At 43.7% G+C, this 19,486-nt stretch overlaps 1 protein-coding gene across 2 annotated transcripts in view; it reads right to left on the bottom strand.

Moving 5' to 3' along the window:
* Window positions 1-19,486, bottom strand: part of LOC147623951 (KH domain-containing protein At4g18375-like) — a 53,562-nt gene that overhangs the window by 15,416 nt on the left and 18,660 nt on the right. For both annotated transcript variants that reach the window (XM_086820598.1, XM_086820599.1), the window contains one exon: window positions 6,131-6,302. In XM_086820598.1, the coding sequence (XP_086676724.1) occupies window positions 6,131-6,302 (172 nt within the window). The remainder of the gene's footprint in view (window positions 1-6,130; window positions 6,303-19,486) is intronic.

A 19,486-nucleotide genomic window follows, 5' to 3' on the forward strand; every position in this document is an offset into this window, starting at 1 on the left:
GATGTGATGTAAAAGATTAGATGTGAAAGTATATGGGGTTATATAAATGGGAATGTGAAAATGGATGTATGTATGTGGATGTGTGGATATGGAGATGGGAGTGTGGATGTATGAACATGAAAATGGATATATGCATGAAGATGTATATGCATAGATGTAAATGTGGATGTAGATGTGGATGTATAGATGTGAATGGATGTGGATGTATAGATGTGAATGGAAATGTGGATGTGGATGTATGTGAATGTGAATGTAGATGTGGATGTATGTGAATGTGAATGTAGATGTGAATGTGGAATGTGGATGTATGGGAATGTGGATGTGGATGTATGTGAATGTGAATGTAGATGTGGATGTATAGATGTGAATGTGAATGTGGATGTGGATGTATGTATGTATGTGGATGTAGATGTGGATGTATGGATGTGTATGTATGAATGTGGATATGGAATGTGGATGTATAAATGAGGATGTGAAAATGGAGGTAAGCATGTAGATGTGGATGCATGTATGTGAATGTAGATGTGAATGTGGAATGTGGATGTATAGATGTGGATGTATGGGAATGTGGATGTGGATGTATGTGAATGTGAATGTAGATGTGGATGTATAGATGTGAATGTGGAATGTGGATGTGGATGTATGTATGTATGTGGATGTAGATGTGGATATATGGATGTGTATGTATGAATGTGGATATGGGATGTGGATGTATAAATGAGGATGTGAAAATGGAGATAAGCATGTAGATGTGGATGTATGGATGTGGATGTGGATGTGGATGTGGATGTATGGATGTGGATATGGATGTGAATATATGATATGTGATGTGAAGGAATCTGAAGTGAAGAGATGGAAAAGGAGGTGATTGGATGAGTACACATATACATGGAATGTGGAATAAGTAATGTGGATTAATGAGGGATAATGTGGAAAAATGAGAGTTAATATAGAAACTGTATTTGTAAACTGTTTGTAAATGCTGTTTGTAAATGCTGTTTGTAAATGGCTGTTTTATGTCAAGAATGCTGGGGAAGCATTTTGACCGTCTTGTGATTAAGGTCGTGGAGACCTAACTGATAAAGTTGCAACTGCTGACGGAGAGTCAATGGAGGACGTCTCGCGTAGCAAGGTCGACCGAGGTCTTGACCAGCCTCGGTTCGATTAAAATGGTGAGCTTCCGGTACGGTGGATGAGGGACCAAGGAAGCGGCCTATGAGTGAAGCGCTAGGTCACCTGCGAAGGATCCTAGAGGGTGCTGACCATACCGTGCTCGGGCTCTGGGTCGCCTAGGATACCCACGCGTGCGTCGAGGAAGATATTGGAACAAGGAGTAAGAGTTGTTTTGTGAAACCGGGCATGGATCTGGTTGACTGACCTTGCTGGTCCTCAACGGATGAGTCCATGGCTCTTTTATATGGATCTGTTGGTTGATCTTGTTGATCTTCAACGAGAGTCCATCTTGATAAGTGATTATATTGCCGAGTATTATGGGCTAGGAACTATGGAAACGGCCTCTGTGTGGACAGGTGGTGAGCGTTCTAGTTGCCAATGATGCCATAGATACTCTGATGAAGGAATGATGGGAAATTATGAATCAACTGGATAAATTGGGAGATTGTGATCAGTGGTACTATGGTTTCATTAAAGGATTGTTTTAAAGTTAGCTGATGCTAAGAAAAAGGCAATTTTCATATTGGGTGTGTAAGTGGTGTGGCTAGTTTTATGTTTGCATGAAATTCCGGCTAGGGGGCCTTGGAACTCTTTTCCTTGGTACCCGGGACAAAACCTAACCAAATTCCAAATTGGATCCCATCACTACAGTGGTTGGGCGGTTGGCTAACCCATGGGATCGGATGGGGTTAGGCTGGACTGATGGATCCATAAATCGAGACTCAACTTTGTTTTTACGATAGATAAAGTAAATCCCGGATAGAAATTGTTCTATGGATAGGAATCAACGGCTGTGCCTCTTGATGGGGAAAAAAGCGTTGATCCCAATGATCCAAGTGCAAGTTTCTACCTTGATTTGACCAAGTACCGTTAAAGGTACAGTCAGATCAGTTGATCCGTAATGATCTTGACTACGTTAGAGTAAAGAGTTATCCTGGTGGAATCGCCCATGCTTTCCGAGTAAAGGAAGTTTTTCCAGTTTCGGTTTTGGACAAACCGATGGATTAGTCTCTTGTCCGGATATCCGTGGGCGAGGCCCCGAGTGTGAGACCCCTACCCACGCATGATGTGCTACTTCCGCTGCTAGTACCCCGAATCCGTTGATCGGTGGGGAACAGGGATCTCACATATATTTTGCTAAAATTTGATAAAAGCCATTTGAAGCAAGGAACAAGCCAAACTTCATCTTTTCCAAAGCCATTTGAAGCAAGGAACAAGCCAAACTTCATCTTTTCCAAAGTTGTCCAATAGATATTATGGGCCATTCAAAGTTATTGATAAGATCAATGAAGTTTCTTACAGGCTTGATCTTCCACCTCATTGGAAGATACATAATGCTTTTCATGTAAGTTCGCTCAAGCCTTATGTTGGACCAGAACCAAAAGAACCCATCATTAAAGATCCACCTTTGGTGGAAGAAACTGAACAGGTGCTAGAACCAAAACAAATATTATTTCACAAGCACCAAACCACCAGAAGCGGCCTTGTGACTCGGATGTTTTTGCTGAAATTCAAAGATCTACCCTCAACGAATGCAAAATGGGTAGATGAAAAGTTCATGCAATCTTATCCAAGGATTCTTCAATCATTCGAAGAATCTTTTCGGCTAAGGACAGCTAAATGAAAGCCCGAGGGCTGTCATGACTCAACACAAAATGAAAGAAAGGATTCTTTGTATCCTTTGTAATAATTATACTTTCTTCTATGTTTTTCATGTTTTCCTTTGAATTTAGAAAAGTAAGAAAATCCATTCATTTGGATAGATTCGTGCATAGGAGCTGGGTACTGGTGAGTGGCCATAGGTCATGGTGGGTCCAGGCAATGGGCTAGAACATGGATAGTACACACTACTTCCACCTATATGACCTCATTGGGCGCCTATGGCCGGAACTCAAGCATACTAGGATCAAGCTCGCACATAGAAAGGATTGATGCCTGGGAGTGTGGACTATATCCGCCAGAACAGAAAGTTACAATCGATAAGATGGCATGACCAATTAAAGTCTATGTTAGAGTGATTGCTTTATTTTCATTTTACATGAGTTGGATGCATCAAATTGAAAAACCATTACTATTTTGTGAATGTGGACGGAAAGAGCTTTCATTTGACTCCCATATTGGGAGGTCCCTAAAATCTAGGATCGAGGCCTTAAAAATAGAGATCTCAATTTGCCCTAAGAAGGCTAACCCTAAAAAATATAGATTTCCTAAAATGTAGTAATCACTTACTGTATTTAGTAATTTTTGCATCCTAACTGGGCTTGCTAAATTTGGAGGTTTCTTTTTTTATTTTTTTGGCAGTTAACACCTCACCACAGAAAGTTCTAGAAGAATGGACAAGTGTCCCAACACTTGTCACCTGAGCTCCAAGTGTTCTAGAAGAATGGACAAGTGTCCCAACACTTGTCACTTGAGTTTCCAAGAATCCCTCCACTTGTCCCACCTTCTAACATGTGGCTAACACTTGTCTTTTTCAAATTTACTTTCCCTCTTAAGCCTTGAAGTTCTATTTTCCTATAAATACAACCCTTTTCCTCTCATTCTACACACAACTCCCTTGCTATAAATCAGTCCCTACTCACCCTAAAGCAGCCCACACCACTTGGGTACACCCCTACCTCTCCATCAACACTTCCACATGATGTAACTACTCCATCTTCCACCTTTTCCTATATTGTCCATTATTGCAGCAAGTCTGTAAATAAGGTTTCAGCTCTCTTATTACTCCAATTTCAGCTTTATAAACTCTCTTTTCTCTTCATCTTTGGATCAAGTACAAAGTTGCAAGCATTGTACAGCTCTACATCAACAAGAAGGTTGATTACTCTCTCTCCCATTCGGGCTTCTCACTATCTATGTATTGTAAGAAAATGCATTTGCATACTTGCTTGTTTTTGTATGTTCATTAGCATAAACTTTTGCATGGTCTGTGTGGGAGTGAAGATTACTTCTTCTTCACTCTCAGGTTGATTGTAACTGAACTCAATCCTAAAGTACTTGGATTGAGTAGAAATAAATTCCCATCTTGGGGGGGGGGGGGGGGGGGGGGGGGGCATTTTCAACACTCACTATGGCTCCATCATATGTCTCTCAACTTTACTTCCAATATGTATTGCTATCTTATGCACATGTGTTGTAACTAATTTCAGCATTGAGTTATTTGGAGTTAGTTTTGTTATTCATCTCTAATTACAAGGTAAATATGCACTTGTGTATCGCAAGGTTAGGGGAGCCCTAGGATTAGGAGAAAGCAGGGTACATGTGGGCAGGTAGACAAAGGGGCAGTCCAGTGGAGCTTAGGACTCGCAAAATGCTAAATGCTCATCTTTTATTAAAAGGTAAATCTGCACTTGTGTATCGCAGGGTTAGGGGAGCCCAGGACGAGTCAGCCACACAGACCCACTCTAAGCATCCAAGGTCATGTGTACAAGTCCCGTACATGGTCATGGTCAGGTGTGCACGTCCCACACACACAGTGCCACTCTGTACAATGAGTCACCCTCTACAAAGATGTAGAGGTGTATCGGGCTTTGCTTGGGACACCAATATACGGTATTAGAAGTCTTGTTGTGTACACACATGTGGGCAGGTAGACAAAGGGGCAGACCAGTGGAGCTTAGGACTCGCAAAATGCTCAATGCTCATCTCTAATTAAAAAGTAAATATGCACTTGTGTATCGCAGGGTTAGGGGAGCCTTGGGATTAGGAGAAAGGAGGCTAATACGGGCGGCTGAGGTTATTATTAATAAATCCATGTGTACTGGCTATTTATAACATTTTAGTTATTTATAGCAACAGTGGGCACTATATAAGTGAAGCTGTTGTTGTTGTCATAACCTCTCTTGGTCAGAGTTGACCAAGACTCCGGCTTCACATGTGGCAGAGCATAGGTCGGCATGCCGAGGCCCGAAGGACTAGCATGGATTTGTGTGGGTCAAACCTTATAGCCCCTGGCTCCGGGATAGTTCGAAGCATAGAACCTACAATTGGGAGGTGAGCTAGCCTACACCCCTCTTAGGGGGGTTTGAACTAATCACTCATGTTTTGAGTTTAGATCTCTGGGGTTGTAACATGTATAGATAACTTTAGTGCAGCCGGTGCACATGACAAGACCTGGTTTAATTGGGTAGAAAAAATTAACTTAGGAAAGCCCATCTTAAATTATTATTAACTCATAGGTGCTTTTTACACCACATTTTAGAGTTCAGAATCACTAGGGTTACTAAGGCCCTTTGACGTTGCATATTGTGACTCCCAAGGGAGAGAAGGCTTCCGTTTTGTTTGCGCACAGCCATACAACTGCTGTACAGACTGCACCACATACTTGCTGCAGTACAGCCTCCTTTGGGACACCTACAACCATTAGTATAGCTAGTTGAGAAACGTGTGCTTCCATATCAGTATAATGTCTCCTCTTGAGAGTGCCCTTCCCAGTTATTTTTAACAATATCTCCCTTAAGGAAAAGGCTTAACCAGCATGCCCGGAAGACTGCCAGTGCACACCTCTGTTCTGGAACTTGTCACTCTCAGCTTTTTTACCTTGATCCCTCGTGGACTAACTTCCAATTTTTATGGGAAGATAATAGTCAAACTCTTTATCTTCACCGGGCAGTCTAAACAGATAATCAAAGGTTCCATTATTGAAGAGGGTGGATGCTTCTTGTTATTTTTTGAGCTGCTTTCAATGTGCCTGAATTATTTTTTTGTTGCCAAGGACAGCCAGCAAGTTTGTGTTGACTTTGAGACCACTGTAACGAGATCACTGCATAAAAGGGCTGCCCTTTGCCTTTGATGGAATGAATATTTCAGAACAAAGAAAATAAAATTTACTTATCCGCAAGCTCTAGAAATACATATGGTGTGTGCCAATGATAGGTCAGCTTTTCACAATATCAACTTTCTAGGCAGGGCAATGCCTTCCATCCAAAAGAAAAAACTAGAATAGTATTTTGCATACCTTTACCAAGGCACCACATTGCTGCCTTATTTGCTTGATGTTAACACCATTTTTCCCAATAAGCTTGCCAATCAGATCACTCGGAATACTAATCTCAACTGAAGTCTTCGATGCTCCACCACTCGTAACACCTACACGTGGCTTCACATCCATTTTATGTGGAGGGCTCTCTCTGAATCAATATGGTGCAAACAAACGTCATTACAAAATTGGAAACATGATATTCCTATGGTGTTCCAGAAGTCATCATAAACAAATACATCAAACTCATTTGATTACTCCTTTGCCTCAACACACACTGGTAGTTCAACATAGAAAACAAAATGAAATGACTTTAGATTGAAGTTGACGAATCAGCCAAGGATCCACTGTAGAGCATCATGGTCAAGTGTACAAGTCCCGTACATGGTCATGGTCAGTTGTGCATGTCCCGCACATGATGTCGGTGCATGTCCCAAACCTCTTGATAACCCTCTGGAATGATGTAGAGGTGTTCCGGGCACTTATTATGCTTGCGGCCGGGTGTACAGGCACCAATATAGGTCTAGGAGTCAGTAGCCAAGAGTATGGTGTGTTAACCCATATTTATATGATAGCTAGCAACACCAATAAGGGGATTGCGGACAAGCTATACCTTGAGGACAAGGTGTGGCACCTTGGGCAGCCTTGGAGGCTTGTCTGGGGGCCCACAGGAGCAACACGCCCTAGGACCCATTGGGGGCCCACAGGAGCAGCCAGCCCTAGGCACCCAGATTTGTGGGGCCACACATGAGAGCCCATCATTAAGGGGATTGCGGACCAGCTATGCCTTGAGGACAAGGTGTGGCACCTTGGGCAGCCTTGAAGGCTTGTCTAGGACCCATTGGGGGGCCACAGGAGCAACCAGCCCTAGGAACCTTTGGGGGCCCACAGGAGCAGCCAGCCCTAGGCACCCAGATTTGAGGGGCCACACATGAGAGCCCATCATTAATGATTATTTTGTCCTCTTTTTGCTGGTCAGCCAGGCCTACGGTAGGTCAGCTAGCTTGGATCAGCCCCATACACCTATATATAGATCGATCTAGCCCTTGGGTCATTCATCTGAGATTTCTACAAGTTGGTGAGGCTTGTGCATAGCCAATCGCATGGTAGAGGCCATGATACAAGGCAGCCAGCAGCGTTTCCAGAAACCCAGCAAGAAGGTCTCCAAGTCATCATCTAAAAGCTGTTTACATCCAGACAGTCGGTCCTCTACACATTCAGCAATATAGCAAATACACCATTCATTCAAAGGGTATTTGGGACCCAATATTGGTTAGCTTTAATTTTGATGTGGTCATGTGATTATCACAGAGCCATGCCCCAAATAGGGGTGCAGAGCAGGATCTATGAGACCAGATCAAAATTAAAGCTAACCACTTGGAATTGTATTGGTACATTGTGATCCAACCCTAGCAGCTTTGCAAATACTTTCACAAGGAGGGCATTATGTTCTACACAAAGATGCATGAAAGCCCTTTAAGGGTTGCCATGGGTCTCCAAATACGAGAGGGAATCAGTATACAAGGGGGAGACTAGAGCTTATGAAGGAGTATGGGGATCAAGTCAAGTCACAACTCTACTCCAACCACATCTTCGTAGGATTCTCATTGAGGTCACGACTCATGAGAGATGAGGAATCCTGTTAAAATGTGGATGAAGTTGGGCCTACCATGAGGCAGATTATAGTTCATATCACATTTTGCTATTTCCCGTCGTATTCAAACATATCGCAATTAGTAGAGTTTGATGGGAAATCACCATACCTACCTTTGTATGATGACATCACCAAGTACTCCAAGCTAGGGGATATTGTCCTTCTAGTTCATTAGCCACACCTTTGACATGGCAGATGTATAGATTAGGGGCCATGCCTCTGACCTGGCATTTATCCAAATTATCAATTTTTATTATGGCTGTTATCTAGAGCTGTGTAGCGAAGTATTGACTAGTGGGTCTGTATTAGTTCGACCCAATTCCAGTAGAGAGTGGTGATTTGGGAGATTTCACTTGCATCTTCATAGGAGCACTTTCAGAGGTCATTTTTTACGAGAGTGTTCAGATATCTGATAGTTTTGTGGTTCTCAAAGAGGATAGGTATTTTTATCTCCTAGGTACGAGGAATTATCCAATCTTAATAGGATAGGTAATTTGATTAGCTACGACAATTGTCTTTATGATGTCAGATTATCTAATTCCTCCAGTGTTGGATTGAGGGATTGTTGTGTTCCTCACAACTCTGGTTTGGGTTGGTCTATTTTTTGTTCCACTGAGATAGTTAAGGGAACAATGACTACAATTTTAGCCAGTTCCTATGGCAGAGCTATGAGTGGAAAGAGTAGAATGGGAACCAGATTATGGAGTCAGTTGTCAGATGTAGTTTGAGTTTCCTTTGTTTATTTCCAAGATTGGGAATATCTTCAACTTGGGAGTTAGTTGCTAGTTTACAACATAGACTTCCCGGTATTCTTTCTTAGACAGATTTTGTTTCCAAGAGTGGAACGTCTAAGGAGGAGAAGTATGTTACGTACCTAGTACTAATCTTTAGGATTAGTGGTCTAATCCAGCTAGGTTAGGGGAGCCATGGGATTAGAGGAAGCACACTGATAAAGACGGCTAAGGCTCATGGTTAATAATACCAAGTATACTAGCTATTTATGACCAGACAAATATTTATAGCTGGACCAAGATTACCGTCAAGAACATGATTGGATTCGACCGATCACGGACGGTCATGCCAAAGGCCAACAAGCAAGTGTTGGTGGTATACCAATACTAATTGGCATGGTTCGTGGGATTGGAGCCTTAGCTTGTGGCTCGGGGGAGGTTTGTGAACACAGTTGGGTGGTGAGCTAGCCTGCACCCCACTTAGGGGGTTTGTACTAATCACTCGTGTTTTGCATTTAGGAGATCCGTGGGGTTGTAACAATGTCCCCCCCTATTCACTCTCGTTGGTTTAAGGTTCTCTTGTATGCTCAAGAGCTCAATTTGTACTCACATACCATTGTGTATAGGTAGCTATTCTTTTCCTCTACTAGTTTTTTTCCATGACTAAGTATCCTCATGGATTCTTTGTAATACTTTTTGTCACACATAGACCTCTTGGGTCTTTTGAAGACATTAATACAACTTTCGCTCTCAATCTATGTACGTATATACACACATACATATATACATGTATGATGCATGCACACACACATGCATACATATAGGTATATAAAGGATCCAAAACTGCAATTGTAGAAGTTACGGGAGATGAAAGATCTCCATCATGGAGAGAGAGAGAGAGAGAGAGAGAGAGAAATGTAATGAAATGAAATAAAATGAAATGTTATATTAGCGTCTTCAAAAGGCCATAATGACCTATAAGACCAAAAAGTTACATCATGGTGGATCTGATACAATGTCTGGATAAAAAACTAGAAAATGAAAAAATAAAGATGATACTACTGGCAGTAGAAACTGAAACTGGAATTGCAAAGTAAACAGAAACCCTATATCACTTTGGTCTCATAGGCCCATTGGGTCTTTAGTAGACGCTTAATATATCTTTCTTTCTTTCTTTCTTTCTTTCTTTCTTTCCAGAGTCATGGGGTACCAGGACCAGAGGTGTTTGGGATTGTTCTTGCTTGAGCTGCGGAGATATAGAGATAGCCTGCTTAGGCGCACAGAGAGCCAGACTCAGAGGCACATTACAGACTTCTTTAGTCCAGCCATCACTGCGCCAGATGGACCACAGCAGCAGCAGGACATGGATACCGCCCACACCAGCGGTACACTGATTGATCGTGCGATTGAGCTTGGGTGGTCCAGATGCCCACGACTACGGAGGAGGGCATCCCAGCATAGAAGGAGGTTGCAGCGGCGGATTCGGATTATTCTTGTGAGACATGTAGGACACCCAGTCAGGGTGGCTGACCACAGAGGATATTGAGGAGATCCGCCAGCGTCCGATGCGGCACATATAATGAGATGGAGGCACCTCCATAGTGTACCCCCCGTCCCACATGATATTGTATCCCCTCACTGTACTCCACTCACCTCCATAGCGTACCTCCCCCCCTCACTATATTCACACCCTAGAAGCTCAATGCCTCCTCTAATAGAGAGAACATATGTAAGCCCAACGGGGCGTGCCATGGCAGACTCAACCACGTGTCCAAGACAAAAAGATATAAAGAGAGAGAGGGGAGAAAAGGGAATGGGGATCTTGCACAGTACACCACATTGAGCAAGGAGCAGGCCCCATCCCCTTTCAGGAATTTATTCAAGAACAATCCATGGGCACGCTGGCCACGATCAATACAACAATGAATACAAAAGCAAACAAATATGCCGATGTAAAATCCCAAGTCAAAGTCGGTGTCAAGGCCGGAGATCACTGATGCCGAGTACACCACGAGGATGACCCACAAGAATCTCTCACCAGGCTAGTACCAGATCCAAAACCCTAGATCCAACCCAAATCCAAGTCCAAGTCCAAATCCAAGTCCAAATCCAGATCCAAATCCAAGTCTAGATCCAAGTCCAAGTCCAAGTCCAAGTCCAAGTCCAAATCCAAATCCACATCTAGATCCAGATCCAGATCCAGATCCAAGTCCAAGTCTAAAATCCAAGCTCCATGTCTAAGCTCTATGTTCCATGTCCAAGCTTTATGTCCAAGTGTCACATGCACTTTGCACTGTAGTGCATGGTGACAAACTGGCTCATCATCATCAGTGCAACATTGCAACAATATTAGTACCATTTAGAATGATATTTATCGTACGTCGTGACCCCATTGTAATCCTCAGTCCAGGATAAGTCAGGCACGAGCTACGTAGGTCATTCTCAGCCACAGCAAGTCAGTCAGTCAGTCTAAGTCCCTTAACCCACTTAAAGAGACGCATTCATGCAGTCAGTATAGAAACCTTAGGGTTTGCGTCAGAAAGCATCCTGCATATTGCACATCATTCATGCATAGCATTCAGACCATTGCAGGAACCCCAAATATCATCCAATATTTATCAAGATTTTTTTGGTATTTTTCCCATCATTTTCAGCATTTTATACACATTTATGCATTTATTATTGGACATGAGTAGCCAACTCAGTAGCCAGCCGACTAGCTCCATGAGTCCATATAAATAGAGTCCTTGCATAATCATTCATTCATTCAATCATATTCAGCCAAGGAGCATTCAGGCGCTTAGCATCTTCAGCACAAGGAGCATAGCGATTGCAGTTTTCAGCCGCCTCCTCTCAGCGTTTTCCTCCTACAACAGTAGGCGCCTCCACACATGAGCATTCAGCCATCTAGCATCAGCAAAACGCATCAATTCAAAATTCAGCCTTCAGTCCACCTTGCGTTTTCTGCATCCGTACAGTTTTCAGCATTCATCGATTCATCGTTTTGCTCCAGCCACTTGGTGAAGGTAAAACGCAGCATTCATATTCATTTACAGCATTCATACCCAGTCTAGAACAGTCCCAAACAGCCCCTCTCTCAGCCCTAGCTTTGCATCCCTCCCTCATTCCATTGGAAAGAGTGCATAGGCTCAAGATTTGACATCTTTGGTGCTTCTACAGCACTGTACAATTCAGCCCAACACTTGGTCTTCAGAGGTCTTGCGTTTGGCTTATCCTCAATCACACCGTCAATCTCTTTAAAGATAATAAAGCAAATACTATCTCAATAACGGGATAGGGGGCCCTTCAGTGGGCAATTCGGGACCCCATACGGTGTACAATTCTCTCTCTCTCTCTCATATCTCTCTAAAGTTTGAAATATTAAAGTGGATTGCTAAACTCGCGAAGCTCACGATACAGAAGACGGTGTGAGCATGTGTGTAACAGGATCCTCCACAATACGAATGCTTCCGCTGCATGTTACATTGGTATCAGATTCAGCTTGTCCACACACACCGTATCCTAGCGTGAGGGCATCCTTGGATGGTCAGATTGCGTTCCGGCACGTCCACAGACTTCAGCATCATGTCTACAGAAGAGAGTACTCATTAGCCGGAAGACGACTCCCCCGAAGGAGACCTTGCTCATCTGACTACCGCAGACACCATAGCTCTTCTTAGAGCTCAGAACCAGCTGCTCATGGAGCGTCTCCAACTCTTAGAGGTAGTAGCAGCACGTCCTCCTCCGCCTCCAACAGCCCCCGACTACATCTCCCTCTTCTTTCAGATGGAACAACAAAGAAGAGAAGACGAGGCCCGAAGGAGAGAAGAAAAAGCAGAAGCAGAAGCAAGAAAGCAACAAGAAAAAGCAGAAAGACGGGACTATGAGGAAGCCCAGCGGAGGATCGACGAAGACCGGCGTCAGGCTGAACTCGCCGCTCGGGAGCACCAACGAGAGCTCGATCGAGAACGTATGTTACTCAAGCACCAAAGGGAAAAGAAGGCCATTCATCTTAGATACCAGCACCTCTCTTCAGTGCCACCAACCAACAGTCCACAACATCAACTACCGTCATTCGCAGTCAACCTAATTTCAGTAAGTATGATGGTCAGTGTGATCATTTAACAGTGAATCAATTCATTCATCAATTTACTGCTCATTTTCCATTAGCTAGGATCACAGATCCTCGGGATAGAGTCCACGTAGCGGCTCCCCATCTCACTAGTGAGGCAGTCACTTGGTGGTAGCATTGGTCTAATCTTTATACAGACCAAACCACAGGTGTCACAGCTTTTAGCCGGGATACCTTTGTCCATGACTTGAAGACCAGATTCCGCCCGCCCCAATACATGACCGGTTTGGCAGACGAGTTCTATGGACTCAGACAAAACAAATCCCTAGTGCTTCACTTTTCCGGCAAGGTTATTACTTTAGCACAGCAGTTAGGGCTATCTGCGCAGGCCAAGATGGAGCAATTCATTCGTGGATTAGATCCTAACGTTCGGTTCACAGTTCGTAACTTTGAACCCCCAGTACATATGACCGGCCTTTGACTCTCACTCAGAATGAAGAAATGAAGATGAACAGAGGCAAGCCCAAGCAGTCATCTCAGTCCAGTACCAAACCCCAGCACAGCAGCAATCCACCGCACAGCCAGGGAAAGGTAATGCATCTTCTAAAGATGCTAAGAAGGACACCAGTAATAGCTCCAGTTCCGGGGCTAAGAAAGATAAAGGATCTAAGCTTAAGAAAACCCCCGATGAAAAGGCTAAAGCAGGCATTACTGGAGGTTATCTTGCTCCAGAGGAACAAAAGAAGTATCAGTCAGAAAACAGATGTTTTTTCTGTCACATCATAGGGCATGGTAAGAAGGATTGTCACAAATGGCAAGCGGAACAAGCCGCTAAATCCCCTTCTGCCCCAGTTGCCACAACCTCCCCAGCTTCTCCAGCCTCGCCTACTACCACCAATGCGGTTCAACTTTTACCTTCTATGCATCCTATGCCATCCGTGGTATTTGATACTAAGCCGAAGGGTGAGAGTGATGCTGCACAAAAAAGCCTCATCCGAGCTTATGGCTCTGCCTAGGGGCGATAGTTTGTAGTCCTTTTCGATATGGGGAGCTCTGAGGATGCCATCTCTTCCCAGTTGGCTAACAAAATGAGCTGCACATTGGTCCCATATCATCTAGATTGGACGGGTTCACACATGGTCTCCGCAACCACATTTCTCAAAAGGCACAGCAATTTGCCTTTGACGTTCAAAAGGCCTCATTCCAACGAGATTTCATTATCTTGCCTCTGTTGGGGTGTGACATAATCTTAGGAATTCAGTGGTTCCGTCAGTATGAGCCTATTCCCGATTGGGAACAGGACACTTTTACTATCTGTAAAGGTTTTCCTGAGCGTGTCATGATTCATGGGGATGGAAGCATTCTTAGTATCCCATTGATTTCGCATCTCCAAGCCAGACGAGCTATCCACAAGGGAGCAGAAGGAGCACTACTTTATGTTCGTGCTCAAACAGCCTCCACCTCATCGGTAGCATCCATCTCATCCTGAGTCCCTTAGTTAGCAGACCTCCTGTCCAGACATCAGGACATTATGCTCACGAACGATCTCCCACCCTCTCGCCCTGAGGACCATCACATTGATTTGATCCCTAGATCGGATCCTCCTAGCAGGTTTCCCTGTCGTCTTTCCAAGACTTTAGAGGGCGAGTTAGAAAAACAGTTATCTCAGCTCCTCTGAGCCGGATTTATTCGGCCTTCTTCCTCACCATTTGCTGCAGCCATCCTATTTGTCCAAAAGAAGGACAAGTCTGCACGCCTTCATGTAGACTACAGGGCATTAAATAAACTCACCATTAAGAATAAGTTTCCTATGCCAAGGATAGAGTACATTTTGGAGCGTTTAGACGGTGCTAAATTTTTCACTAAGATCGACCTCAAGAGTGGTTACCATGAGGTTTGCATTTTTGAAGCTGACATTCCAAAAACAGCTTTCTGGACAGAGCGTGGTCACTACGAGTTCGTAGTCATGCCTTTTGGGCTTACAAATGCACCGACAACCTTCAATAAAATGATGTCTAGGATTTTCGCAATCCACATTGGGAAGTGTGTTTTCATATTCCTTGATAACATACTAGTCTTCTCAACCACTACGGAGCAGCATGAGAAAGATGTGGAGAAAGTCTTGCAACTTTTGCGAGATAATGAGCTCTACATAAACGCCAAAAAGTCTGTCTTTGGTGTTAAAGAAGTTCAGTATTTGGACTATATCATCGATTCCAATGGGATTAGACTCGATCCATCAAAGGTTCAGGAAATCTTAGATTGGGACATTCCTTAGACCGCCCAAGAAATCTGCTCATTCATAGGTCTTCGTCAGGCCTAGAGTACCCATGTCCATCAGTTTTCCAACCTTGTAGCACCTCTTACCGACTTGCTCAAGGGAGTGAAGACTCGCAAGCAAAAGTCTCAGTTACAGGCAAGGCGCTTCATGCATTCCATGCACTCCAGAAAGCCGCCTTAGAAGCGCCTATATTAAAGTTAGCATCTTGGGATGAACCTTTTGAGGTCATTACCGATGCAAGCAATGTAGCCATAGGTGCAGTTCTCCAACACGACAATAGACCCGTGGCATATTACAGTAGAAAGTTGGATGTCACCGAAAAGAATTATTCGGTATATAACAAACAGCTTTTGGGTGTGATCACAGCGCTCAAACATTGAAAGCCTTTTCTTTATGGACAGGTTTTCAAAGTGAAAACTGACCACCAAGCACTTAAGTGGCTTCAAACTATGCCAAGTGCCCAGTGGAGTGATCGACGGGCTAGGTGGAGTCAACTCTTCCAATAGTTTGGAGAAATGATTGAATACATTCTTGGTAAGCATAACCCAGTAGCAGATGCTCTGAGTCGAAAGGCCAACATCCACGCAGTCCAAGAATCTACCATTCTCGAAATCACGGGGAAGGACTTAGATAGTATAAAAGACCAATATGTCGACTCCCCTGAGTTTGGTACTCAGTACAGTTTGGCCCTCAATTCTAAGCCGGGCCATCATTCAGTCCAGAACGGTTGGTTGTTCTTCAAGAACAGCCTCTCTGTCATTCGGGAAAAGCGTTCCGCTCTTCTCCATGACTCCTTAGTTGGATGACATAGGGGTATCAACAATACCCTCGAGAAATTAGAACGGTCCTTTTATTGGCCAAAGATGAGGCGTGATGTATATTCACATGTTCAAGCCTGTAAGATTTGTCAAAAAGTAAAGGTTCCACATACAAAGAAGGCTGGTTTACTTCAACCTTTGCCTTCCCCCACGGACCTTTTATCGACATATCTATGGACTTTGTAGGGCCTCTACCAGCATCCACCGGATCCCGTAACACTCAATGTTTCACCATTGTGGATCGCTTTAGTAAATTCTTCATGCTCATCTCATGAAAGCATATGGCCACAGCCGAGGATGTAGCCCGTCTGTTTCTCAAGCGCATTGGTACCCAGTTTGTGGTTTGCCTAGCACCATTACATCCAATAGAGATTCCAAGTTTACCTCGCATTTCTGGAGGACATTATTAGAAAACTTCGGAACTAAGTTACAATTGTCTAGTGCATTTCATCCGCATACAAACGGCCAAACAAAAAATTATAACCATTTGGCCTTTGATGTTCTCAAGTCATATTATCATGACCAGCAATCCAAATGGAAACATTATCTTCCATTGGTCCAAGCTATCTTAAACGACACTCATTCATCCAATGTCCGACAGACTCCATATAAAGCAGCCTTTGGTCGTCGCTTCTCTTCTCTTTTGAGGAGATTGGTGTCTCCATCTCTAGAGGCCAATAAAACCACGGAAGCATTTTTCGAGATCATTGAGTATGTCAAGGATCACTTCACCAAAGCACAAGAAGTAAATAGCAGATAGGCGAATAAATCTAGACGAGATGCCCACTTCAAGGAAGGGAATTGGGTCTATTTGCGTATCAAGAAACAAAGATTGAAACAAGCGGGCAAACGTTGTCCCAAGCTTTCATTCCGTAGTTTTGGCCCTTTTCCAATAGTTAAGAAGTTAACTGATGTCTCCATGAAGTTAAAGTTGCCTACAAGTTGGACAATGCATGATGTTTTCCATGTTTCTTGGCTAAAACCATATGTTGGACCAGAAGTGTTTGATGTTTCAGATGAACAGCAGCAGACGTAGTAGACGAGGCAGAAGTCATTGAGCCCGACCAGATCCTTCTTCATCGTTGCAACATTGGTTCCGATCAACGGATACGTCAGTTCTATACGAAATTCCGAGATCAAGGTACCCACGAAGCCATATGACTAGACGAGGAGTTCTTTCAAGAGTACCCCTAGTGCATGGTGACAAACTGGCTCATCATCATCAGTGCAACATTGTAACAATATAAGTATCATTTAGGATGATATTTGTCCTACGTCGTGACTCCATTGTAATCCTCAGTCCAGGATAAGTCAGGCACAAGCTACGTAGGTCATTCTCAGCCATAGCAAGTCAGTCAGTTAGTCTAAGTCCCTTAACCCACTTAGAGAGATGCATTCATGCATATACAGTTAGTAGAAACCTTAGGGTTTGCGTCAGAAAGCATCCTGCAACCTGCACATCATTCATGCATAGCATCCAGACCATTGCAGGAACCCCAAATATAATCCAGTATTTATCACGATATTTACTAGGATTTTTCTGGTATTTTTTCCATCATTTTCAGCATTTTATACACATTTATGCATTTATTATTGGACATGAGCAGTAGGCCAACTCAGTAGCCAGCCGACTAGCTCCATGAGCCCATATAAATAGAGTCCTTGCATAATCATTCATTCATTCAATCATATTCAGCCAAGGAGCATTCAGGCGCTTAGCATCTTCAGCACAAGGAGCATAGCGATTGCAGTTTTCAGCCTCCTCCTCTCAGCGTTTTCCTCCTACAACAATAGGCGCCTCAACACATGAGCATTCAGCCATCTTGCATCGGCAAAACGCATCAATTCAAAATTCAGCCTTCAGTCCACCTTGCGTTTTCTGCATCCGTACAGTTTTCAGCATTCATCCATTCATCGTTTTGCTCCAGCCACTTGGTGAAGGTAAAACGCAGCATTCATATTCAAGCCTTTTTATACTTGTAATAGACCCTGCTTTTTACCAAAAAGTCATCATGCTTTTGCTTTGCCTTTAAACTTTTTATGCTTTTTTTTCCCTTTTTGTCTTTGCTTTTACTCTTTTTACATTTATTAATAAAATATTACTCAACTTTTGGTGCTTTGCTTTTCTAGCTTTAAGGCCTTGCTTTTTGGCCTAAGAGATACTTTTTGAGAAAACGCCTGTTGAAAGAGTGCACAGAGCGGATGCAAGATAAACACTAGAATGTGCTGATCTGAGAAGAGCGAGAGAGAGAGAGAGAGAGAGAGAGAGAGAGAGAGATGAAGAAACTATGCTGAAGATACTGCAATGAAGCAATCCCGAGCAAGAGACATGAAAGGTCTCATAAGTGAGGGATACAAAATAGGACTACACTATGAAAAATGAGGGCAGCAAGCCCGTCTATAAATAGGTCATGAAGGGGCTGGCCGACTGGACAAAAAGACCTGGCCGACAGAAGAAACACCACCCGACCTAGGAAAAATACCAAGAAAATAGGGAAAAATGCCAAGAAAATAGGGGTGGTCAGCCCACAACCAAGGGCCATAAAAGGGATCAAAAGGGGACTCCAAACATGGGCAGCAACTGGGGATGAATATGCTAACACCCCCTCTCAGCACCAGATGCTGAACAAACTTCGAGAAGCTGAAGATGGGGAGCCAAGGAAGCATGAGAAACCGGCTTGGTGAACAAATCTCTTACATTATGTGCTGAAGGACAATACTCAAAACACAAATCTCCAGCAAGAACCCGTTCCCGAACATAGTGATACTGAATCTCAATGCGTTTTGTACGAACATGAAACATAGGGTTCTTGGCGATGGCGACGCTACTCTGATTGTCACACCAAAGAAGAGTAGATCCGGTAGGAGGAAAGCCAAGTTCTCCCAATAATCTCCGCAACCAAATCGCCCTACATGATCCATAACAAACTACACGATACTCCGCCTCTATAGAGGAAAGTGCCGCAGTAGGCTGCTTTTTACTGCTCCATGAAATGGCTCCTGACCCAAGTGAAAAAACACAACCATTCGTCGAACGCCGAGTATCTGGATCTCCAACCCAATCTAAATCAGACCATCCAAGAAGAGTGCACCCTTGGCCATAGAAGATGCCAAAATCCAAAGTACCACGCAAGTACAAAAGAACCCTGAGAGCACACCGCCAATGCTATTGACGGGGTTTGGATGTGAAAGAACTCAATACGCTGACTGTGAAACACCAATCGAGAGTAGGTAAACCAAACCAAACAACCGACGAGAACCCGATACTGTACTTCTGCAAAAGGCCAAGATCCGTCATCTCAAACTCTCCCTCCAAAACATCCATGACTGAACGGATCCTTGCAGAATAAGAACCTGTAAAGATGAGGCTATCAACATAGACCACAATGATAACAATCAACCCCCTCTTAAGGACGATATAAAGGTTCGAATCTACATGAGAACGGCGCAGGCCAAGCTTCTGAAAAAGAACTCATCAATCCGCTAGTACCAAGCCCGTGGAGCCTGCTTCAGACCATACAAAGCTTTCTTCAGTCGGTACACTTGATCTTGTCTGCAAGAACCTCAAATCCCGGCGGCGGCTGATCAACATACACTTCCTGTGTAAGCTCTCCATTCAAGAAACCCAACTTGACGTCCATCTGGAATACGGGCCATCTATGATGTCTTACAAGAAAAAGAACAGTGCGAATGGTAGTCATTCGGGCCATCGGAGCAAAGATCTCATCGTAGTCGACTCCACGGCGTTTGGCATAGCCCTTGGCAACCAACCTCGCCTT

This window comes from Cibotium barometz, chromosome 26 (genome assembly GCF_041138505.1).
Source record: "Cibotium barometz isolate CiBa-2024 chromosome 26, ASM4113850v1, whole genome shotgun sequence".
In the NCBI taxonomy this organism is placed as follows: Eukaryota; Viridiplantae; Streptophyta; class Polypodiopsida; order Cyatheales; family Cibotiaceae; genus Cibotium; species Cibotium barometz.